The sequence below is a fragment of the Lagenorhynchus albirostris genome, chromosome 7, assembly GCF_949774975.1.
Source record: "Lagenorhynchus albirostris chromosome 7, mLagAlb1.1, whole genome shotgun sequence".
Classification (NCBI taxonomy): Eukaryota; Metazoa; Chordata; class Mammalia; order Artiodactyla; family Delphinidae; genus Lagenorhynchus; species Lagenorhynchus albirostris.
This window is the reverse complement of record NC_083101.1, coordinates 70,259,968-70,284,912: the sequence shown is the minus strand read 5'-3', so window position 1 is coordinate 70,284,912 and position 24,945 is coordinate 70,259,968. Positions and strand designations below refer to the sequence as shown.

Sequence of the window (24,945 nt, the reverse complement as noted above, 5' to 3'; positions counted from 1 at the left end):
TTTTAAAAATTTATTTATTTAGGCTGCATTGGGTCTTTGTTGCTGCGTGCAGGCTTTTCTCTAGTTGCGGCGAGGGGGGGCTACTCTTTGTTGCGGTGCGCAGGCTTCTCACTGCTGTGGCTTCTCATTGCAGAGCACGGACTCTAGGCATGCAGGCTTCAGTAGTTGTGGCTCATGGGCTCTAGAGTGCAGGCTCAGTAGTTGTGGCGCATGGGCTTAGTTGCTCTGCAGCATGTGGGATCTTCCCGGACCAGGGCTTGAACCTGTGTCCCTTGTGTTGGCAGACAGATTCTTAACTACTGCACCACCAGGGAAGCCCCATAGGACTCAATTTAAGTCCTTTTCTCATTCTATACTCTCTTCTCATTTGACCTCTTCTGTTCCTATGCCTTCCAATTAATGGAATTGCTTGTAAATTGCAAACTCAAATATCCAACAGACATTTGTAGTTAGATGTCTACCAGCCAACTACAGAGAATATGTACAACTTTTGTGTTTATATCCTCACATGGACTGATGTACCTTCTGCAGAGAGAAGTCAATTTTTTACCTTCTCATTATAGCAGTAAATCTAACTGATATTAATTTCTAACATTAATTAGTATTAATTTTAAATATAATAAATATTATTTATACTGTCTTTAGGTTATTTTCCCTACAAAAATCAAAGATACAAGAGAGCATGAGCTGTATTTGTTGTGTTTACCTCTATATCTGGAGGGATACAACCTGGCTTAGGGGAAGTCTATTTTACTTCTAACTTGAATATAATACTGATGGGTAAATGAATTGTACCATCAATTGTTTAATCAGATTGCACATTCAGCCTTGGTTTTCTTTTTTAAAGATGAAACTAATACCAGAAGTTTTCTATAGAAAGAATTTAATGAACAAAGAAAATAATAAATTGACTAAATACAAAGAATGTATTTTTTCTCTGAAACTACAGTGTAAATGTGCACATAATATTATATGAACAAAAATAATTGTAATCTTTATAAATAGTTAAATAAATAAATATTTAAATAGATAGATCAGCATGGGCATCTGTGAGGAACAAGTGCCTGTAGAGTAGAACATCATGTTGCTTAATATTCCTGAAAACATTTGACAAATTAATTCAATTCAGGGCATGATGAGAGCAGAAATGAGTCTTTGACATGGCAGCACAGGTGGAAGTGTGGTCTCATTAGTGAGAATCATTTCCGTGTTGAACCAGGTGTGTGTCGTTCCTTCCTCCTGAATCTTTCTTACAAGTTTGTTGATGAAGAGAAGGATCTCATGACTTCTGCTCTGACAATCTCCCAGGCACAAGGGCTGTACTTCTTCTCTTGCAGATAGACAGTGATTCTGTGGAAGTATTTCCTCACAGCCAGGATGGAGTCCTCCTTCAGCAGGGGAGTCCCTCCCAGCCCCGCCTCCTGCATCACACAGGCTTGCAGGTCAGTGAGCTGCTGATAAAGTGCAGTGCAGAACTTGTCCAGGAGGGTCTCATCCCAAGCGGCAGCCGAGCCCTCTGTGCTGAAGAGCTGGAAGGTCTGCTGGATCATCTCATGGACGACAGCGATGGCTTGAGCCTTCTGGAACTGGTTGCCTCCAAACGCCTCCTGGGGGAATCCAAAGTCATTTCTGTCCTTCAGGCAGGAGAAGGGGGAGATTCTCCTCATCTGTTGCAGGAGCATCAGGGCCCTGGTGTTAGCCAGGCTGTGGGTCTGAGGCAGGTCGCAGCCCAGAGAGCAGTTGGAGTTGCAGCTGAGCAGCACCAGGGCCAGGAGTAAGTACAAGGTTGGGGCCATCGGGGACCCTGCAGATGCTGCTGGCCTGGCTGAGGTGGGGACTCTGTGAACCTTGCTCTCTAGGTTCTCTGAAGACCTTCCTTCAGGCCTGGGTCTTAAATGGGAACCCATTCGTTTCCATTTTCTAAACGTTAATTTCTACTTCTGTTTTTGATTTTCACTTTGCACTCTCCAAATGGGTTATGGCAACATTTCTCAACCATTATTTTTTCCATTATTGCCTCCTCTTCCCCTGCCCACAGAGCCTTCTTAGATAGCTTTTTCCTAATTGCCCCCCCATGAAAGTTTGAAAACACATAGGTACTGAGTATTTATATACTCCATGAATATCTGCATACATAGAAAAAGAAAGTGAAAATTTTACTGGTTTTATTCAATGCAGGGTTAAGAATGAAAAAAATTTGAGCTAAACATTATATTTAAAAGTTGAGAACTAGGGACTTCCCTGGTGGTCCAGTGGTTAAGAATCCACGCTTCCACTGCAGGGGGCACGGATTTGATCCCTGGTCGGGGAACTAAGATCCCACATGCTACGCAGTGTGGCCAAAAAGAAAAAATAAAAAGTTATTGACTACTAATTTAACTTTATAACTAAGTTTGCAGAGTAACTTTTTTTTAGTCAAAAGATATATTTGAAGAAGCTTACTGATTTTCTAAATTAAGCTCTATATTATAAACATTTTCTCATGCCATTAAAAATTACTCAGGGACTTCTCCGGTGGCGCAGTGGTTAAGAATCTGCCTGCCAATGCAGGGACACGGGTTCGAGCCCTGGTCTGAGAATATCGCACATGCCGCGGAGCAGCTAAGCCTGTGTGCCACAACTACTGAGCCTGTGGTCTGGAGCCCATGAACCACAACTGCTGAACCCCGTGCGCCTAGAACCCATACTCCGCAACAAGAGAAACCACTGCAATGAGAAGCTTGGGCACCGCAACAAAGAGTAGCCCCCGCTCGCCGCAACTAGAGAAAGCCCAGACGCAGCAACAAAGACTCAATGCAGCCAAAAATAAATAAATAAATTTATTTTTTTAAAAAAAGACAGATTTAGATAAAAGACAACTTAAAAAAAAAAAAAAAAGGAATCCGCCTGCCAATTCAGGGGACACGAGTTCAAGCCCTGGTCCAGGAAGATCCCACATGCTGCAGAACAACTAAGCCCGTGCACCACAACTACTGAGCCTGTGTGCCACAACTACTGAAGCCCGTGCGCCTGGAGCCCGTGCTCCACAACAAGAGAAGCCACCACACCACAACGAAAAGTAGCCCCCGCTCGCCGCAACTAGAGAAAGCCCGTGCATAGCAACGAAGACCCAATGCAGCCAAAAATAAATAAATAAATAAACTTAAAAATATTACTCAAATAGAACATCTACAATGACTGTATAATGTTCTAGTGTATGGATGTAGCCTTGCTTAACATTTTACTTTTTTTAGATGAAGAATATTTCAAAATTTCATAATTACCAATCATGTTGGGAGAATGTCGTTGGGTATAAAATTGTACCCGATTTGACAAAGTATAATTACGAAATCAAAAGACATCACCTTTTTTAAAGTTCTTGAGACCTAAAACTAATTTGTTTTCCAAGGAGTTGCTGAAATTTATGCTAGGACTGTGGTAATGTCCATTTTATTGCTCACTTGCTAATCTTTTTTCCAGTTAAATAAAAATTTGATACTGGTTTTACTTTGAATTTGTATAGGGTATTTGATATAGAGTGAAATTTACCTAATTATGCAGAGTAACTTTTAATGTAATATATTTCCTTATATAAATAGTAATATATCAAATTATAATTTCAAATAAAAATTTATATAAATATTTCATAATAGTACCAATGTATAGATATATTTTAAATAAAATCATCAGAACTGCTAAAACCACTGAAAATTTAAATTATTTACTTAGCATTTATTTTTAGGTAATTAACTATTAATTTTGATTCATATCGTAAAATTTTTAACTTCACTAGCTGCTAGGTATTCATCTAGATATTGTCAACAGTTTTCTGTTTAGAAATAGGCATAATTAGTGATGTGCTAAATAACTTTAGTAGAATTAAATAATAAAATATAACCTATTCGTGCTTAATTCCCAAAGCCCAAATTACACCAAGGCTCAAACATAAGCAGCATCCGCAAGACAGCCAATGGCAGCTCATAAGTAAGTAAAGGACACTTCTCACATTATGACTCTGAGATCAAGCAAATGATGGCGAGAAAGTCCTGTAATGAACAGTTAAGTCACCATAGGTTGTAGCACTGATCCTGCGTGACATTTGTTTATATTTCATGAACTCAGTGTCAATGCTTCTCACATCATATACAAGAAAACCTGAAGAGCAAAATGAATACAAAGGAATAAGACTTTGTTGGATAAGGTTGACCTTTGAACACCAAAGCCATTATAATGGCTGAGATTTGTTCATACCCCAGAAAACTAATGTTTGCACCCATGGGAGCATCCCCAATGAGAATGCGTAATTTAGGCAACATGAAAAATTGAATGAAATTGAATGAAAAATTGTCGTGATGTGGTTCGAGATTCTCCCCAGAATCGCAGTCATGGCTGCGTGCTTGTTCATCCCGGGAATGGCCACTGCACGCATCCACAGGTTCACTAACGGGGGCAAGGAAAAAAGGGTTGCCCATTATTCATAACAGTGGAATTTGATGGAAAGAAATAGGCGCATCTCTGCAGTTAATCGTTACTATGTGTCAAAGGGTTTGGAGAACATTGATTAAGGAAGCATTTTCCTGATTGATGAAAAATAACTCAGTTATGCTTGTCTACCCCTGCTAGAAGGTTATGCAGTGTATTGTGTAGCATGCAGTGTATCTTGTAGTGTGTAATAAAAATAAAACAAAAAAGTAAAAAAAAAAATTGAATCATTCTCCATATTTTTTCATTAATGTTCAAATTTCCCTAAGGACCTCCAGAAGTTCCAATCCAAGTCTGTTCTTTTAAACGGAATGAATACATCTTTGTATTTGACTCATAACTGGATAAATATTATTATCATGGAAAGAATTAACTTTCATCTCCCATCTTGAATTCTTTTATTTTGCATAGGAAGTCATGTGGCCTCAGCCCTCTATATTCCTGCTCTTTACATGGTAGTATGTGATAATCTTTGGCAAATTAGCTCATTAGTAACTGGACTCTATCCATTCCCTGTATTATCCCTGGCAGCAAGCCCAGTGTAATCATGCAAGTAATTTTTTTTTAATAGACTCATCTATGTATTTTATTTTATTTTCATTGAAGTATAGTTGATTCCAATGTTTGTTAGTTTTTCTGGTGTATAGCAAAGCGATTCAGATATATATATATTCTTTTTCAGATTCTTTTCCATTATAGTTTACTAGAAGATATTGAACATAATTTCCTGTGTTATACAGTAGGACCTTATTGTTTTTCTATTTTATATATAGTAGTTTGTACCTGCTAATCTCAAACTCCATTTATCCGTCTCCCCCATTTCCTTTTGGTAACCATAAGTTTGTTTTCTATGTCTGTGAATCAGTATCTGTTTTGTAAATAAGTTCATTTGTATCATTTTTTGATTCCACATATAAGTGATATCATGTGATATTTGTCTTTGTCTTACTTCACTTAGTATGATAATCTCTAGGTCCATCCATGTTGTTGCAAATGGCATTATTTCATCCTTTTATATGGCTGAGTAGTATTCCATTGTATATTTATATACCACATCTTCTCTTTCCATTCATCTGTCGATGAACATTCAGGTTCTTTCCATGTCTTGGCTATTGTGAATAGTTCTGCTATAAACATTGAAGTGCATGTATCTTTTCGAAATAGAGTTTTCTCCAGATATATGCCCAGGAGTGGGATTGCTGGATCATATGGTAACGCTAGTTTTCTTTTTTTAAGGAACATCCATCCTGTTTTCCATAGTGGCTGCACCAATTTACATTCCCATCAACAGTGTAGGAGGATTCCCTTTTCTCCAAATCCTCTCCAACATTTATTGTTTGTAGACTTTTTGATGATGGCCATTGTGACTGGTGTGAGGTGATACTTCATTGTAGTTTTGATTTGCATTTCTCTAATAATGAGCAATGTTGACATCTTTTCATGAGCTTATTGACCATCTGTATGTCTTCTTTGGAGAAATGTCTATTCAGGTCTTCAGCCCATATTTTGATTGGGTTGTTTATTTCTATGTTATTGAGTTGTATAAGTTGTTTGTATATTTTTGTTTGTATAATTAAGGCCTTGTCAGTTGCATAGCTAGCAAATATTTCCTGCCACTCCATAGCTTGTCTTTTCATTTTGTTAATGGTTTCCTTTGCTATGCAGAAGCTTATAGTTTGATTAGGTCCCATTTGTTTATCTTTGCTTTTATTTCTATGCCTTGGGAAACTGACTTAAGAAAATATGGCTATAATTTATGTCAGAGAATATTTTGCCTATATTTTCTTCTAGGAGTTTTATGGTGTCACGTCTTGTATTTAAGTCTTTAAGCCATTTTGAGTTTATGTTTGTGTATGGTGTGAGGAAGTATTCTAACTTAATTGATTTAATTATGGCTGTCCAGCTTCCCCAAAACCACTTGCTGAAGAGACTGTCTTTTCTCCATTGTACATTCTTGCCCCCTTTGTCAAAGATTCATTGACTGTAGGTGTGTGGGTTTATTTCTGGGCTCTGTATTCTGTTCCACTGATCCATATGTCTGGTTTTGTGCCAATACCATGCCGTTTTGACTTCTCTAGCTTTGTAGCATTGTCTGAAGTCTGGAAGGGTTATACCTCCAGCTTTGTTCTTTCTCCTAAGGATTGCTTTGGCAATTCTGGGTCTTTTGTGGTTCCGTATAGATTTTAGGATTATTTGTTCTAGTTCTGTGAAAGATGTCATGGGTAATTTGATAGGGATCGCACTGAATTTGTAGATTGCTTTGTGTAGTATGGCCATTAATTCTTCCCATCCAGGCCCATAGGATAACTATCCATTCCTTTGAATCATCTTCAGTTTCCTTTATCAATGTTGTATAGTTCTTGGTTATAAGTCTTTCACCTCCTTGGTCAGGTTTATTCTTAAGTATTTTATTATTTTTTTGATGAGATTTTAAAAGGGATTGTATTTTTACTTTTTCCTTTGATATTTCATCATTAGTGTAAAGAAATGCAACAGATTTCTGTATGTTAATCTTGTATTCTGTTACCTTGCTTAATTAATTCATAAGTTCTAGTAGTTTTTGACTCAAGTAATTTTACTAAAACACTTTCTGAGATTTTCTCCTCCTCCTGGCAGACATTTATGAATGACCAATCTATTTTGCATCCTCACAGCCATATTTACTGGGATTATAACAGACAATGGCTAACATTTTCACTCTACTCCTGCTGATATCAATAATGCCTACTGAGTTTATTGCTAAAATCACTTGGATTCTCTTTCCTTTAAGGTGCATGTGGCTGGGGATTCAAGTTGCAAGATCAGCACAATTTTCAGCCTGTGCCCAGAACTATATTAAACATACAAGGATGGCCTTGTCTCTAATTTGTCCACTAGTATGTCACAATAGAAAATAACTAGACTGGTGTCATATACAGAGCCAAGGATCTAAACTCAAACTCTCTCTGATCCTCATAGCTCACAGCAACCAGACATTTACCACATTACTCTTTCGTGGATCTTTACTAATGTGATAATTACTACCTTTATCCTGAGATTTTTTGGAGACTCCTTACAAAAAATGATGAATATTTTCATCCTGTGTTTTCATTCCATCCCATGAGACAGTGGGCTCCTTTTCAGTTTGATTTCCAATATTTGACATATAATAATTAAAGCATTATGGCAGGTTGTAAATCAAGAGTTTGGATTCTGAGTCCTTCGTCTACTCTTTTTGCCTGCTAACCTGCTCATTCTGCTCAGTATGACTATATTCTTATTTCTAGATGCGTGTAACCTTTAAAGACCTTTAAATTCATATATTGATGTCCTAACCACCAAAGTGGTGATATCAGGTGGCGGACCCTTTGGGACATGATTATGCTGTGAAGATGGAGACCTCACAAATGGAATTAGGGCCGTTATAAAACAGGTCAAGATAAATCCCTCCCTCTTCTGCCCTGTGCTGATACAAGGAGAACTCTGCAGTGTGAGACCTGAAGCAGCCTCTCACCAGAACTGGACCACACTGACACCCAGATCTTGGATTTCCAGACTCTAGAACTGTGAGCAGTACATTTCTGCTCTTTACAAACTACCCAGTCTATGCTCTTTTGTTGAAGAAGTCCAAATAGTAAGACATGACCTGACCTATTGTATCCTCAGAATACCTCCCAGAAGTCTATAAAATACTTAAAGGGAGAGACACCATCTTACCCAACCCCGTTTCCTAGACAGCTAGTCCAGTCCCTGTCATTTCAGGAGCTCAATCAATATTCATGTAACATCAATCCACAATAATGGTAATGATAGGAGAAATAATTATACCAACATATATTAGATAGATATGATGTGAGAAGACAATAATCTAAAGATACTTTAAAAGTTCTTCATGGTTCTACAGAGGAAGTGATAATGGAATATTGTGTGAGTTTTTTTTTGTTTTTTGGGGTTTTTTTTTTTGGCTGTGTTGGGTCTTCGTTGCTGCGTGCGGGCTTTCTCTAGTTGCGGCGAGTGGGAGCTACTCCTCATTGCAGTGCACAGGCTTCTCATTGCAGTGGCTTCTCTTGTTGCAGAGCACGGGCTCTAGGTGCGCGGGCTTCAGTAGTTGTGGCACGTGGGCTCAGTAGTTGTGGCTCGTGGGCTCTAGAGCACAGGCTCAGTAGTTGTGGCGCACAGGCTTAGTTGCTCCATGGCACGTGGGATCTTCCCGGACCAGGGCTTGAGCCCGTGTCCCCTGCATTGGCAGACGGATTCTTAACAACTGTGCCACCAGGAAAGCTTGTGTGAGGTATTTTTTTAAAGATTGTTTGCAGGAATATTTTCTTCAAGTTTGCATTTCTAATATTTGGAAGATCTGGTGAGTGGAAGACTCACTCTTCACTCAGTGATTCTCAAGTACTTGCAAGGAGCTGACTGATCATTCTTTTCTTGTCTCCCTCAGGAAATAAGGAAACAACTTGTAATGTGTCTACACTTGTGGATATTTTCCTCATAGGCCATGCCTTTGGGCATCAACTTGAATGTTTCTTTCAAATAGTCTATGATGCTGTGAACTCTGAGTCACATCCATATCATCTTCCCCAAGCTGAAACTGTGGAATAAGAATTTTTTGTCAGATTGTTTTTAATGAAGTGTGTGCAAGCAAGAACATTAGTTGTTCCCCTCCACCCCACCCAGAACTTCACTAGGACAAATAGTGTAAAGATGAAAAGTGGTCTCATGCCCTGAACTTGTCTCCTCATCCATTAGTCATCCAATAATTTCCCAACTTCTTTGCAATTAGATTACCATGAGGATAAATCCAGGCCACACAATATGAGCAGAAGTGCTCTTGCCCTGTATAGTGCTGGCCCTTGAAAACATCCACGCGGTCCGCCAGACTTTTTCCCTTTACCACTGAGTGGAATAGATTCAAGTACTACAGACAAATTTGGAGTCACCTGTTGATGGAAAAATCCACACAACAGTGGGTACCCATGTCCTCGAATCACTCTTTGGAGCAGAGCCAACCAGAATATTCACCTGATCAGGAAGGCCTGCATTGTGCCCTTAAAAGAAGAAAAGATACATTTCTATTATGATCAAATTCCTGACAGTTTGCTGTTTACCTGTTACAGCAGCCAGCATTAAGTTAACTGACAAATACCTTTAACAACATACTATCCCAAAAACTTTACACAAAAAGAAAATAAACTTCATAGGTTGAAAATAGCAATACCCCCAAAAAACCTAAACAGGCCTTTTATTATTATGAAATTGTTTATTTAAGAAAAGAGATTGTGTTCTTCTGTCTAAATATATTTTTGTAAAAGTATGATTTTCATTTCAGACATTTATCAGCTTGTGAGGAAATATGAGTCAAGATTGCTTTGGAACACTAAGCAAACACTAATCTGATTAGAGAGTGTCACAAATATAATTTTCATTTTATTTGTTGACATTTCTTTGAGGATTCTTACATGAAGGAAAGGACCTTTCAGTTTCCACTCTGACAACCTCCCAGGCACAGGGGCTGTATTCCTTTGCCTTCAGGTAGAGATGGATTCCGTGGAAATACTCCTGGGCAGCAAGTCCCAAACCGAGACAATCTAGATTGCCTTTTTTCAGCTGCTCCAGTCGGTCCAGCCTCTGATCAAGGTTAGAGAGAAGTTTATCGAGGAGGGTGTTGTTCCAAGCAGCATGGCTGCCCTCCGTGGTGAAGAGGTTGAAGTTCTGTTGGAGCATCAGTTGACAATAAACGGGTGCCTTGAGTCGTCTGGATTTGGGTGATACTCTCTCTTTTCCAAGGAACTTTGAAGTCGGTTCTGTCCTCTAGGCACGACTGAAAGGGGATCCTCTTCATCTGTCTTAAATATATGAAGATTTCTTTGTTGCCAAGAGAGCAAGCAGGGATGGAGCAGAGCATCACTCCTGTCACTAGCAAATAGATCTGGGCCATTGAGAATTTCAGTGAGCCACAGGGCAGCGGGCGGGCACTGCTAAACAATCAGCAAAAGGTTCCTTCCCTGGGTCCTGGGACAGCGCGCTTCTCTAGGCGGCCGCAAGAGGGCGCAGGATGTCTTTTTTAAATCGATTTTGTTAGGGAAACGCCGATTTCTGAGAGTCTGCAGTTTTCAGCGGGTCTGGCAGCTCGAGAGAAAAGGCGTTGAAGCCTCAGAGACCAACTTTGTGCTGCTTTAATAGTGAGAGAAAAACATTCATTTCGGAAGCCCAGAGGGCTGAGGAAGGAACTTTGTCGCGGCCGCGCCAGCGACATTTTTGTCTGGTTGGAAGCTGGAACCTTGTATTTTCGGGGCTGCCCCTGAGTTTTGTGCTTTATTTTCGCACAGAAACTTGAGCGAGTCCATTTTGAAGAAAGAAGCCGTTTTCTGAGGTTTGAAGCTGGGAATCAGAGCGAGCTGGGGCCGATTTTACAGATTCGGGCTCGTTTCTGGCGCTGTGCTGCGACGGCCCAGAGAAAGGGGAACGCGGCGGCGGCGATGGGACGCCCGGACAGGGTGGGGACGCCCTGGGGGTGAGTCGGAGCGCGGGCACCACCGGGGCCGAGGACGCGGGAGCTGAGCGCCTCTGTAGATGCTCTGGGACTTCATGGTGTCTTTCAAGGATACAGCGTTAACGTGGGGGAGGAAGTACTGAATAACTAAAAAGTGGAAATATTTTAAAACTCACAGCATTTTATTTTGAAAATTTTAAATTTAATTTATATTTAATTTATATTATGTGTAACTTAAATATTTTTTAATTTTTTATATTTTGAAATATTTAATGAAAATATTTTAAATATTAGATATAGGATATTAAAATATATATGAGTATCAAAACACAGCATTTTATTAAACTCTATTTAAACTATAATTTATACTAAAACAAGAATATAATTTTACTCTCTTAGCAAATGGAAGCAAACTCATTAATATATTCAAGGTCACTTCTATACTTGACAATTTCTCGTGACTCTGTGACAGTCTTAAATAATTTTTATTTAACCCGGGTTTCTGAAACACCTCTCCCAGGAACCCATCTTGATTGCATTGTAGAAAGAAAAGGGCAGTGGTTAAGACTCTGTGCTTCTAATGCAAGGCATGTGGGTTCGATCCCTGGTGGGGGAACTAAGATCCCGCATGGAGTGTGGCGCACCCAAAAAAGAAGAAAGAAAGAGAGAGAAAAAAAAGAAAGAAAGAAAGAAGGAAGGAAGGAAAGAAAGAAAGAAGGAAGGAAAGAGGGAGGAAGGAAGGAAGGAAGGAACAAAGAAGAGTTAGTGTGCTGTACAAAGCATTGAGGACATTTACCAGGTCTGATCTTTTCATTTTCTTTGGTAAGAATTTCATAGATTAAAGGAAAATTGCCCAGATTTCATTGGCAACGTGAAACCTTCCTTTGTAAGACACTCACAGTCATGCAAATGCAGGGTCATTTCTTGTCTTTATTTAAAATTTTGATATTTTGTTCAGCAGGCATGTTTTGTCATTTTCATTTTTAAATATTGAATTAAAATATTATTTATCTTGACATCTTAGATTTGGTGCCTTCCTACATTCCATGCTTAAAGAAAGTCCTTTTCACTTAACCCTAAAACTAACCTAGGAAATAGCTTTTGAAGTACTGTTGAGAAAGTACTTCCCTGGATGAAAGTATAGGTGAAAGTCCTGTCACCCTCTCCCCCATCTACATTTTATAACCAATTTCCTGGTCTCTTTAAGGTTTAAAACAATCTTTGTCTTAAAATAATATCACCAGAGGTGGTCTGAGACTAACTAAGGATGAGGTACTATTCATTTATACTATTCACAGAGCAGTCATTTTTCGTGTGTGTGTGAGACAATTTTCCTAGATGCTGGTTCTCTGCAAAATTATTCAAGGGCTGTTAAGATTTCTTTCCATAATGTACCAGGCACCTCTCTAAGACTGCTTCACAGTCCTGTGGGCAATCCCTCTCCTAGAGTTTGCATTTGGGGGACTCAACATGCAGACCATATATATACATTTTAACCATTTTCCTTCTCTCTAAATCTTCTTTTTAAAAATCTGTGTCTCTTTACTTTTTAAGAAAAAAAATACTTCAGACTGCCTTCATCTGATTTCCTATCTCCCCAACCCCTGCCCTTTGGTAACCACAAATCTGATTTCTTTTTCTATGAGTTTGTTTTTGAAGTATAATTTAATCTGTGTCTTAAAAATTAGCATCAGAGGTGGTCTGAAACTAACTCAGAATGAGGAAAGGGACTGCTTATCTCATTTACAGTATTCACAGAGCAGCTATATTTTATCAGACAACTTTCATAGATGCTGGTTCTCTGCAAAGAGCTTCAATTACTGTAAGATTTCTCTCCATAATGTACTAGGTACTGCTCTAAGGGTGGAAACTTGGGCTCTGCTCCTTCATGGTCCTGCAGGCAATCCTCCTAGAGTTTGCACTTGGGGCCTCAACGTGCAGACCCCTGACAGTGTTAAGGGACCTGCAGTCAGAGCTTCTCTTGGCTGGGCCGAGGGTGGACTATACAGGTTACTATTTGATGTATTAATACAAAAGGCTGCTATCATTCACTCTGTTTGGATTCTCAGCCTGTAACTTGCAGACTTTATTTTATTTGATCTATGCAATGTCCTGTGTGACCACTACTAAAGTTTACTCAATTTTTTAAAAGAGGAAGTGAAAGTCTGATGTCATTTAAATTCAGGAGCCACAGACCTTTGACAGAGTGGAGCCTTCTGCTGCTCCCAGGCCCTCCTCTTCATCAGCTCTGAGCACTGGCCCTCAGCTGCACTGAGCACGTGCTGCTTTCTGCATCCTAATCCTGCCTCTAAAGTCTGTCCTCCCTGCTCCCTGGAGGGCAGTCACCATCCCTGCCTTACTTTCCTGGAATCCACATTGCCAAGCACATTGTCACATATATGTGCAGTCAGAACATTTTTGGTGACAGAATAAAGAGGTCTGTATGAATTAACCCTTGTTGTTCAGTATTATGCCACCATTATCTGCAGACTATGTCAGAAAACGAGAGCTATAGTTCTGTAAATAATTGTGGAAGAATTCAAATCTTATGTATTAGACCCTTAAAAAAGAAATGCAGAGAGGTGTGGCTAGATATATTTTGGTACAATTTAAGAAATGTCAAAATAGAGTACAGGGTCAAACGTCTAAGTTCTCTTATTAGACTTAAAAAACGGAGTTAGACTGAGCCTCAGGTTTTTATTTCAACCTGAGTTGACTCACTTAGATGACTACATCCTGTTGGATTGAGTCTTCTGTCATTTTCCATGAATATATTTAATTTCCAGTGTAATAATACAAAAAAAGCATTGAAGATATGACATTCTCTGATGCCCAAAATAGAAGAGAATTTTTTTTAAAGTGAGGAAACAAAATTGAGATAAGTACAGAAAATGACAATTCTGGCCTAATTAAGAATCTAATTTGTGGGAAGATTTTCAGCACAGCTGGATAAAGGCCGCCACAGCCAGACATCTGCAGCATCACCAAGCTCACCAGAGGCCTGCCAGCCTCTTCACTGATGACACCGAGGATGATGTTCTCCAGCCCTGTAAAATGTGATGGATGGAGCTGATCATCACCATTGCCATCCTCTGAGAGACCAAGAATCCGCAAATTCAGCGTTTCAGTGAAACAGCGCCAGGGCTACAGCTCAACAACGCGCAAAGCTCTTTTCCCTGCGCCGCAGCGGCCAGGAGCGGCGCCCGAACTCGCCGTAAGGGACCGACCGACACCGCCCACCCAGTGGGACCCGCCTCCCAGTCCAGTACCGCGGACTCGGGCGCTGCATACACGGGGAGAACACGGCCGTTGCCGTGGGCAGGAGCCCAGGCCCGGGCGAGGCTCCGCCGGGGCGCAGGGAGCGAGTGGGGCCGCGAGAGCAGTGAGTAAACTTTCCTTGATGCTGCCCTCACTCTTTACGACACATTAATCCTGAATTGATTACTAATTAAATGTTACTGTGAACATAATTACCAAGGACCTACCAGACAAATCACACAGACTTTTAGTCTTTTTCAAAAATGATGATGACAGAAACTACAAATTCCGTAGCTCTTATAAGGGACTCACTTAATCTTTCCAACATAGTTGGTGAGTGTTAATATTCTCATTTCCAAAGAGCCACCTGCTAAGGCTTTATGTGAATAAAACAATCTGATAAGTAAATGGCAAATCCAGGTTTCAAAACCTAATATGTCAGATTCCAAACTCCACTTCCCTATCCACACCAAAGACACCTGTGCAAACTGCATGTGTTGAACCATCCCTTATTTTCTGGAAAGCCCTATACTTTTCTTGTAACATATTGATATTCCTTTGTTGTCTCATACCTCGCTGTTACAAATTTCCTATATTTTCATTAATTTTTGTCCACCTACAAATTTCTAGATGAGTTGAACAAATTGCAAAGTATCCTGATTATTTTACATAATAAGCAAAGTAAAACTTTCAACTGGTAATTATTTCTGAGAGTCTAAATGTGATCAACAAAATTAATAATTCTAATAATTATAAAATAATCATATTTAATTGTCCAAGATGATTCATATATATTGTTAAATTAATTCTCACCATAAATTTATGAGCTGCATGTAGACAAGACCCTTGAGAGTTTTGACCCCTGCACCAGATTGGATTACAAACATTTCAAGGAGTCCTCTGTAGACGCCACCAAAGCTCTGGTGGATTCAGGCAACAAATACTTAACTCTACCAACTTACATGGATATGGGAAATGATTGGAAGAATATAAGACGATGTATACTAACGGGTAAAATGTGAGGGATGGAGCAGAGCATCCCCACGGCCATCAGCAGCGAGATCAGGAGTCCAGAAATTCAGCGCTTCACCTGGACCACCGTGAAAGGGAGCTCAGGTCCTCCGCGAGGCAAAGCCCTCAAAGCTGCCTTCGCTGCGCCGGAGCGGCCGGGAGGGGGCGCCCGAACTCGCCCCAAAGGACCGACGGGCACCGCCCACCCAGCGGGACCAGCCTCCGGGTCTAGCTCCGCGAACTCCCGCGCAGTGCGCACGGGAAGAACCCGGGCGTCGACGTCTGCAGGAGCCCCGGCCCAGGAAAGACGCCGCCGGGGCCCAGGGAGCTCGTGGGGCCGCGAGAGCAGAGAGGAAACTTCCTTTTCGGGCCTGACTGCGGAGGGGAGCTTTGCCGCGGCTTCGCACAGAGCCTTTCATTTCTGCGCCTGCCCCTGCGTCCATCCTTCCCTTCCTGGTAGGAGCTTTTAGCCAGACCGGTTGACGCCGGTGCCCATTTATGCAGGGATTGACGGCTCGAAATCAGAGCATGTCGTGGTATGTTTTCAGATTTCAGTACTGTTTCTGGGAAGAAAGTCGAATTCAGGGAAAGGAGAAACGCATCTACAATCTGGACACGAATTTTATTACAATGATTTAATTAAATTCTAATGGTTCATTCCTTTTTTTTTTCATTTTAACATCTTTATTGGAGTATAATTGCTTTACAATGGTATGTTAGTTTCAGCTTCACAACAAAATGAATCAGTTATATATATACATATGTTCCCATATCTCTTCCCGCTTACGTCTCCCTCCCTCCCACCCTCCCTATCCCACCCCTCCAGGCGGTCACAAAGCACCGAGCTGATCTCCCTGTGCTATGCGGCTGCTTCCCACTAGCTATCTACCTTACGTTTGGTAGTGTATATATGTCCATGCCTCTCTCTCGCTTTGTCACAGTTTACCCTTCCCCATCCCCATAGCCTCAAGTCCATTCTCTAGTAAGTCTGTGTCTTTATTCCTGTTTCACCCCTAGGTTTTTCATGACATTTTTTTCCTTAAATTCCATATATATATGTTAGCGTACGGTATTTGTCTCTCTCTTTCTGACTTACTTCACTCTGTATGACAGACTCTTGGTCTATCCACCTCATTACAAATAGCTCAATTTTGTTTCTTTTTATGGCTGAGTAATATTCCATTGTATATATGTGCCACATCTTCTTTATCCATTCATCTGATGATGGACACTTAGGTTGTTTCCATCTCTGGGCTATTGTAAATAGAGCTGCAATGAACATTTTGGTACATGACTCTTTTTGAATTATGGTTTTCTCAGGGTATATGCCCAGTAGTGGGATTGCTGGGTCATATGGTAGTTCTATTTGTAGTTTTTTAAGGAACCTCCATACTGTTCTCCACAGTGGGGGTATCAATTTACATTCCCACCAACAGTGTAAGAGGGTTCCCTTTTCTCCACACCCTCTCCAGCATTTATTGTTTCTAGATTTTTTGATGATGGCCATTCTGACTGGTGTGAGATGATATCTCATTGTAGTTTTGATTTGCTTTTCTCTAATGATTAGTGATGTTGAGCATTCTTTCATGTGTTTGTTGGAAGTCTGTATATCTTCTTTGGAGAAATGTCTATTTAGGTCTTCTGCCCATTTTTGGATTGGGTTGTTTGTTTTTTTGTTATTAAGCTGCATGAGCTGCTTATAAATTTTGGAGAGTAATCCTTTGTCATTTGCTTCATTTGCAAATATTTTCTCCCATTCTGAGGGTTGTCTTTTGGTCTTCTTTATGGTTTCCTTTGCTGCACAAAAGCTTTTAAGTTTCATTAGGTCCCATTTGTTTGTTTTTATTTCCATTTCTCTAGGAGGTGGGTCAAAAAGGACCTTGCTGTGATTTATGTCATAGAGTGTCCTGCCTATGTTTTCCTCTAAGAGTTTGATAGTTTCTGGCCTTACGTTTAGGTCTTTAATCCATTTTGAGCTTATTTTTGTGTATGGTGTTAGGGAGTGATCTAATCTCATATTTTTACATGTACCTGTCCAGTTTTCCCAGCACCACTTATTGAAGAGGCTGTCCTTTCTCCACTGTACATTCCTGCCTCCTTTATCAAAGATAAGGTGACCATAGGTGCGTGGGTTTATCTCTGGGCTTTCTATCCTGTTCCATTGATCTATATTTCTGTTTTTGTGCCAGTACCATACTGTCTTGATTACTGTAGCTTTGTAGTATAGTCTGAAGTCAGGCAGCCTGATTCCTCCAGCTCCGTTTTTCATTCTCAAGATTGCTTTGGCTCTTCGGGGTCTTTTGGGTTTCCATACAAATTGTGTAATTTTTTGTTCTAGTTCTGTGAAAAATGCCAGTGGTAGTTTGATAGGGATTGCATTGAATCTGTAGATTGCTTTGGGTAGTATAGTCATTTTCACAATGTTGATTCTTCCAATCCAAGAACATGGTATATCTCTCCATCTATTTGTATCATCTTTAATTTCTTTCATCAGTGTCTTATAATTTTCTGCATACAGGTCTTTTGTCTGCTTAGGTAGGTTTATTCCTAGATATTTTATTCTTTTTGTTGCAATGGTAAATGGGAGTGTTTTCTTGATTTCACTTTCAGATTTTTCATCCTTAGTGTATAGGAATGCCAGAGATTTCTGTGCATTAATTTTGTATCCTGCTACTTTACCAAATTCATTGATTAGCTCTAGTAGTTTTCTGGTAGCATCTTTAGGATTCTGTATGTATAGTATCATGTCATCTGCAAAAAGTGACAGCTTTACTTCTTCTTTTCCGATTTGGATTCCTTTTATTTCCTTTTCTTCTCTGATTGCTGTGGCTAAAACTTCCAAAACTATGTTGAATAAGAGTGGTGAGAGTGGGCAACCTTGTCTTGTTCCTGATCTTAGTGGAAATGCTTTCAGTTTTTCACCATTGAGTATGATGTTGGCTGTGGGTTTGTCATATATGGCCTTTATTATGTTGAGGAAAGTTCCCTCTATGCCTACTTTCTGCAGGGTTTTTATCATAAATGGGTGTTGAATTTTGTCAAAAGCTTTCTCTGCATCTATTGAGATGATCATAAGGTTTTTCTCCTTCAATTTGTTAATATGGTGTATCACGTTGATTGATTTGCGTATATTGAAGAATCCTTGCATTCCTGGCATAAACCCCACTTGATCATGGTGTATGATCCATTTAATGTGCTGTTGGATTCTGTTTGCTAGTATTTTGTTGAGGATTTTTGCATCTATGTTCATCAGTGATATTGGCCTGTAGTTTTCTTTCTTCGTGACATCCTTGTCTGGTTTTGGTATCAGGGTGATGGTGGCCTTGTAGAATGAGTTTGGGAGTGTTCCTCCCTCTGCTATATTTTGGAAGAGTTTGAGAAGGATAGGTGATAGCTCTTCTCTAAATGTTTGACAGAATTCGCCTGTGAAGCCATCTGGTCCTGGGCTTTTGCTTGTTGGAAGATTTTTAATCACAGTTTCAATTTCAGTGCTTGTGATTGGTCTGTTCATATTTTCTATTTCTTCCTGATTCAGTCTTGGCAGGTTGTGCCTTTCTAAGAATTTGTCCATTTCTTCCAGGTTGTCCATTTTATTGGCATAGAGTTGCTTGTAGTAATCTCTCATGATCTTTTGTATTTCTGCAGTGTCAGTTGTTACTTCTCCTTTTTCATTTCTAATTCTATTGATTTGAGTCTTCTCCCTTTCTTCCTTGATGAGTCTGGCTAATGGTTTATCAATTTTGTTTATCCTTTCAAAGAACCAGCTTTTAGTTTTATTGATCTTTGCTATCGTTTCCTTCAGTTCTTTTTCATTTATTTCTGATCTGATTTTTATGATTTCTTTCCTTCTGCTAACTTTGGGGTTTTTTTGTTCTTCTTTCTCTAATTGCTTTAGGTGCAAAGTTAGGTTGTTTATTCAAGATGTTTCCTGTTTCTTAAGGTAGGATTGTATTGCTATAGACTTCCCTCTTAAAACTGCTTTTGCTGCATCCCATAGATTTTGAGTCGTTGTGTCTCCATTGTCATTTGTTTCTAGGTATTTTTTGATTTCCTCTTTGATTTCTTCAGTGATCACTTCGTTATTAAGTAGTGTATTGTTTAGCCTCCATGTGTTTGTATTTTTTATAGATCTTTTCCTGTAATTGATATCTAGTCTCATAGCGTTGTGGTCGGAAAAGATACTTGATACAATTTCAATTTTCTTAAATTTACCAAGGCTTGATTTGTGACCCAAGATATGATCTATCCTGGAGAATGTTCCATGAGCACTTGAGAAAAATGTGTATTCTGTTGTTTTTGGATGGAATGTCCTATAAATATCAATGAAGTCCATCTTGTTTAATGTATCATTTAAAGCTTGTGTTTCCTTATTTATTTTCATTTTGGATGATCTGTCCATTGGTGAAAGTGGGGTGTTAAAGTCCCCTACTATGAATGTGTTACTGTCAATTTCCCCTTTTATGGCTGTTAGTATTTGCCTTATGTATTGAGGTGCTCCTATGTTGGGTGCATAAATATTTACAATTGTTATATCTTCTTGGATCGATCCCTTGATCATTATGTAGTGTCCTTCTTTGTCTCTTCTAATAATCTTTATTTTAAAGTCTATTTTGTCTGATATGAGAATTGCTACTCCAGCTTTCTTTTGGTTTCCATTTGCATGAAATACCTTTTTCCATCCCCTTACTTTCAGTCTGTATGTGTCTCTAGGTCTGAAGTGGGTCTCTTGTAGACAGCAAATATATGCATCTTGTTTTTGTATCCATTCAGCTAATCTGTGTCTTTTGGTGGGAGCATTTAGTCCATTTACATTTAAGGTAATTATCGATATGTGTGTTCCCATTCCCATTTTCTTAATTGTTTTGGGTTCGTTATTGTAGGTGTTTTCCTTCTTTTGTGTTTCTTGCCTAGAGAAGTTCCTTTAGCAGTTGTTGTAGAGCTGGTTTGGTGATGCTGAACTCTCAGCTTTTGCTTGTCTGTAAAGGTTTTAATTTCTCCATCAAATCTGAATGAGATCCTTGCTGGGTAGAGTAATCTTGGTTGCAGGTTTTTCTCCTTCAACACTTTCAATATGTCCTGCCACTCCCTTCTGGCTTGCAGAGTTTCTGCTGAAAGATCAGCTGTTAACCTTATGGGGATTCCCTTGTGTTATTTGTTGTTTTTCCCTTGCTGCTTTTAATATGCTTTCTTTGTATTTAATTTTTGACAGTTTGATTAATATGTGTCTTGGTGTATTTCTCCTTGGATTTATCCTGTATGGGACTCTCTGGGCTTCCTGGACTTGATTAACTATTTCCTTTCCCATATTAGGGAAGTTTTCAATTATAATCTCTTCAAATATTTTCTCAGTCCCTTTCTTTTTCTTTTCTTCTTCTGGAACTCCTATAATTCTAATGTTGGTGCGTTTAATGTTGTCCCAGAGGTCTCTGAGACTGTCCTCAGTTCTTTTCATTCTTTTTTCTTTATTCTGCTCTGCATTAGTTATTTCCACTATTTTATCTTCTAGGTCACTTATCCGTTCTTCTGCCTCAGTTATTCTGCTATTGATCCCATCTAGAGTATTTTTCATTTCATTTATTGTGTTGTTCATCATTGTTTGTTTCATCTTTAGTTCTTCTAGGTCCTTGTTAACTGTTTCTTGCATTTTGTCTATTCTATTTCCAAGATTTTGGATCATCTTTACTATCATTATTCTGAATTCTTTTTCAGGTAGACTGCCTATTTCCTCTTCATTTGTTAGGTCCGGTGGGTTTTTATCTTGCTCCTTCATCTGCTGTGTGTTTTTCTGTCTTTTCATTTTGCTAGATAAGCAAAATGTGTTTGGGGTCTCCTTTTTGCAGGCTGCAGGTTTGTAGTTCCCGTTGTTTTTGGTGTCTGTCCCCAGTGGCTAAGGTTGGTTCAGTGGGTTGTGTAGGCTTCCTGGTGGAGGGAACTACTGCCTGTGTTCTGGTGGATGAGGCTGGATCTTGTCTTTCTGGTGGGCAGGTCCACGTCTGGTAGTGTGTTTTGGGGTGTCTGTGAACTTATTATGATTTTAGGTAGCCTCTCTGCTAATGGGTGGGGTTGTGTTCCTGTCTTGCTAGTTGTTTGGCATAGGATGTCCAGCACTGTAGCTTGCTGGTGGTTGAGTGAAGCTGGGTGCTGGTGTTGAGATGGAGATCTCTGGGAGATTTTCGTCATTTGATATTATGTGCAGCTGGGAGGTCTCTTGTGGACTAGTGTCCTGAAGTTGGCTCTCCCACCTCAGAGGCACAGCACTAACTCCTGGCTGCAGCACCAAGAGCCTTTCATCCACACGGCTCCTTAATTTGGGATGATTCGTTGTTTATTCATGTATTCCACAGATGCAGGGTACATCAAGTTGATTGTGGAGCTTTAATCCGCTGCTTCTGAGGCTGCTGGGAGAGATTTCCCTTTCTCTTCTTTGTTCTCACAGCTCCCAGGGGCTCAGCTTTGGATTTGGCCCCACCTCTGCGTGTAGGTCGCCGGAGGGCGTCTGTTCTTTGTTCAGACAGGACAGGGTTAAAGGAGCCGCTGATTCGGAGGCTCTGGCTCACTCAGGCCGGGGGTAGGGAGGATCACGGAGTGTGGGGCGGGCCTGCGGCGGCAGAGGCCGGCGTGACGTTGCCAGCCTGAGGTGTGCTGTGCGTTCTCCCGGGGGAGTTGTTCCTGGATCCCGGGACCCTGGCAGTGGCGGGCTGCACAGGCTCCCTGGAAGGAGGGTGTGGATAGTGACCTGTGTTCGCACACAGGCTTCTTGGTGGCGGCAGCAGCGGCCTTAGCGTCTCATGTCTGTCTCTGGGGTCCGCACTTCTAGCCGCGGCTCGCGCCCGTCTCTGGAGCTCCCTTAAGCAGCGCTCTTAATCCCCTCTCCTCGCACACCAGGAAACAAAGAGGGAAGAAAAAGTCTCTTGCCTCTTCGGCAGGTCCAGACTTTTCCCCGGACTCCCTCCCGGCTAGCCGCGGTGCACTAACGCCCTGCAGGCTGTGTTCACGCTGCCAACCCCAGTCCTCTCCCGGCGCTCCGACCAAGCCGGAGCCTCAGCTCCCAGCCCCGCCCGCCCCGGCGGGCGAGCAGACAAGCTTCTCGGTTGGTGAGTGCCGGTCGGCCCCGATCCTCTGCGCTGGAATCTCTCCGCTTTGCCCTCCGCACCCCTGTTGCTGTGCTCTCCCCCGCGGCTCCGAAGTTCCCCCACTCCGCCACCCGCAGTCTCCGCCCGCGAAGGGGCTTCCTAGTGTGTGGACACTTTTCCTCCTTCACAGCTCCCTCCCGCTGGTGCAGGACCCGTCCCTATCCTTTTGTCTCTGTTTATTTTTTTTCTTTTGCCCTAACCAGGTACGTGGGGGGTTCCTTGCCTTTTGGGAGGTCTGAGGTCTTCTGCCAGCGTTCAGTAGGTGCTCCGCAGGAGTTGTTCTACGCGTAGATGTATTTCTGGTGTATCTGTGGGGAGGAAGGTGATCTCCGCCAATGGTTCATTTCTTATACAACGTTATAGTAGTTTAAAAGTATTGAAAAGTGGGTGTATTAAAACTCAGATTACTGTAGCTGTAAACATTTTACTTATACCAAAACCACAATTTGTTAAAATGTACTGGGCTTTTGAAAGCAAATTCAACAATAATTTTGTCAGAATTACTTCTTATCTCATTTTCAATTGAGAGAATTACCATCTTAATTTAATTTTAGCTTACTGAAACAGTTATTGAGAAACAGCATATAAATTTCTGATTTATATTAATTATTTTCTCCATCTCATCCCTAATGCATTTCCAAATTATAGGGGATATTCTTCCTGTCCCACAGTTTGAAAATAAGATTCTGTGGCAGGCCAATATTTTGATATTTCTTCTTTGATTGACAACAATGATAACCACCTTGTTGGCACATTTTTATGGGGCTACCTCTTTCTCTTTTGACAGAGTCAAAATTTTCATCAAGTGCTTCTGTATGTATTGAGACTGAAAAGTGACCAAAACTTTTCACTATAAAAGCTTCAGTATCACAGGTAAGCACATCACACCCTGTTTTAGCAGTGTTGTCTGAAAGGTGTCCAGATATTTAGCAAGTAAGTACATTTAGGTTTCTTTGGTCACAAATGTATAGAATGCATGGCATTTGTCAAACTTTAACTTTGTGCTAGAAGCCCTCCTCCCTCCCCCACTTGTACAACTCTTAAGCTTTTGTAATTGTGGTGCCAGATTTTGTCTTCATTTATAATTTTTGTATGTTCATCAAGGGTTTTTTATCATTAATTCTAATTTTTTAAAACATTGCAATAATATATTACTTTTCCATATTACTAAGTCACTTGGCACCCCTTCTCTATTTGTATCTGAGGCAAGTTTCAAGCTTGCGTAAATCTAATCCCTACACTGGAAAGAGTTTTTGAAATGAAGTGTTGTGATTTTCCTTGGGTGAAAATTATGTCTGAAAATCAGGGAACATCCCTTTCCCCATCCCTCACTTTATTGTTTTTTTTACAAGTTATCTTTGTCTTTATAACATTGTTTTACCTATACCTTAAACACTGTCACCAGAGGTAGTCTGAAACTAAGTGAAATGAGAGTCGCGATTATTTATATCATTTATTTATACATTTCACAGAGTAGCTATGATCTGCCAAACAACTTGCTAAGATTCAGGTGCTCTAGAGAGAGCTTCAGGTGTGCTGTGTGATTTCTCCTCTGTGCTAGGGACAGACTTAGCAACGTAGCCTGGGCTCTGCTCCTTCGCATTTCTGCAGACAACCCTTTGTCCGGGAGTTCCCATTTGGGAGGTGCTAACTTCTCTGATCCTTAAGTTTAAAAACACCTGAAAAAATTGTCAAGTAGTCAGTTAAACTATGTCACACCCCAAATACAAAATTAGGTCAGTCTATGTTAACTGCCCTGGAAAGATTTCCATGATAAATATTATATAGAAATAAACTGTACAGTGATGTCTTTGATATAATTATATAAAAGCATATCCAAAAAGAGCATTGGTCCTGTAGAGAGTTTGAGATACCAACCCCTCAACTTTAGTGAAAAGGGGCCACTTTGAGGTCTCACTGAGGCAGTCTTGATATTTCTAAGGCACTGGGACTCTGGGGGGCTCTGGACAGTGTTATTTGCCAAGTCCATGTGGCAACTCTAACAAGGCCAGGCCTTAAATTTGTATAAAGTGCTTACCTGTTTGTTCTGTTCTTCATGACTATGTTATTAAAATATATGAATATTCTCCAGTTAGTAGATGAGATTTGGGGATTAAATATGCAGTTTTCTGTATTAAATATCATAATCGTTACTACCACTGTTATCTTCATGGAGCTGCAGCAGAGAAGGGAGGTCCTGACTCCAGCAGGCCCAGACCACGAGCAGCCCTTGGAAGACATTCTGAGGCCGAGGCTGTGCCTAGGGGATCTGAGGTTCCAAGCTTCTCCTGGCTGGAGCAGCCTCAGAGGCCCCCAGAGCTGAGGCCTGCCCGCTGAACACTGATAGAGGAGCTGGCAGAAGAGTCCCTTTGGCAGGGGCACTGCAGGGTTCCCAACATGTCCAGAAAGCTGTGCTAGAACCTCACATGTGAGGCTAAATCTCCAGCTCTTGTCTTCCAGAAGCCACAGGGGCAGAGCAAGTTTCCTGAGGTGAAACCTGTGGTGGCTCCCAATAGACAGCCTAAGCGGGGCATCCCTCAGACTCCTGTCCTTTCTGGTGGCTCTGTCCTAGGACATGCTGTGGGTGCCCTCTCTCCAGCTAGCTCT

The 24,945-nt window shown here is 40.6% G+C and overlaps 1 protein-coding gene, 1 long non-coding RNA gene and 2 pseudogenes across 4 annotated transcripts in view; 2 read left to right on the top strand and 2 right to left on the bottom strand.

Moving 5' to 3' along the window:
- LOC132523695 (uncharacterized) overlaps nt 1-24,945 on the top strand; it is a 64,383-nt gene that overhangs the window by 25,592 nt on the left and 13,846 nt on the right. Inside the window, exons 1-2 of one of the 3 annotated variants that reach the window (XR_009541614.1) lie at nt 10,593-10,957; nt 23,126-23,211. This is a non-coding gene — a long non-coding RNA (uncharacterized LOC132523695). Of the gene's footprint in view, nt 1-10,592; nt 10,958-15,480; nt 15,662-23,125; nt 23,212-24,945 lie in introns of those variants that run through there. The other 2 variants (XR_009541613.1, XR_009541612.1) reach the window with 2 other exon arrangements.
- Nucleotides 1,251-1,796, bottom strand: LOC132522930 (interferon alpha-1-like). The gene has a single exon (XM_060153494.1). The coding sequence runs from the start codon at nt 1,794-1,796 to the stop codon at nt 1,251-1,253; it is 546 nt and encodes a 181-aa protein (XP_060009477.1).
- LOC132523690 (NADH dehydrogenase [ubiquinone] 1 alpha subcomplex subunit 1-like) lies at nt 3,989-4,683 on the top strand (annotated as a pseudogene).
- Nucleotides 9,871-10,381, bottom strand: LOC132523094 (interferon alpha-H-like; annotated as a pseudogene).

Excerpts from the sequence above, each read along its gene's own strand:
- LOC132522930 (XM_060153494.1), bottom strand. The coding sequence starts at position 1,796 with ATGGCCCCAACCTTGTACTTACTCCTGGCCCTGGTGCTGCTCAGCTGC.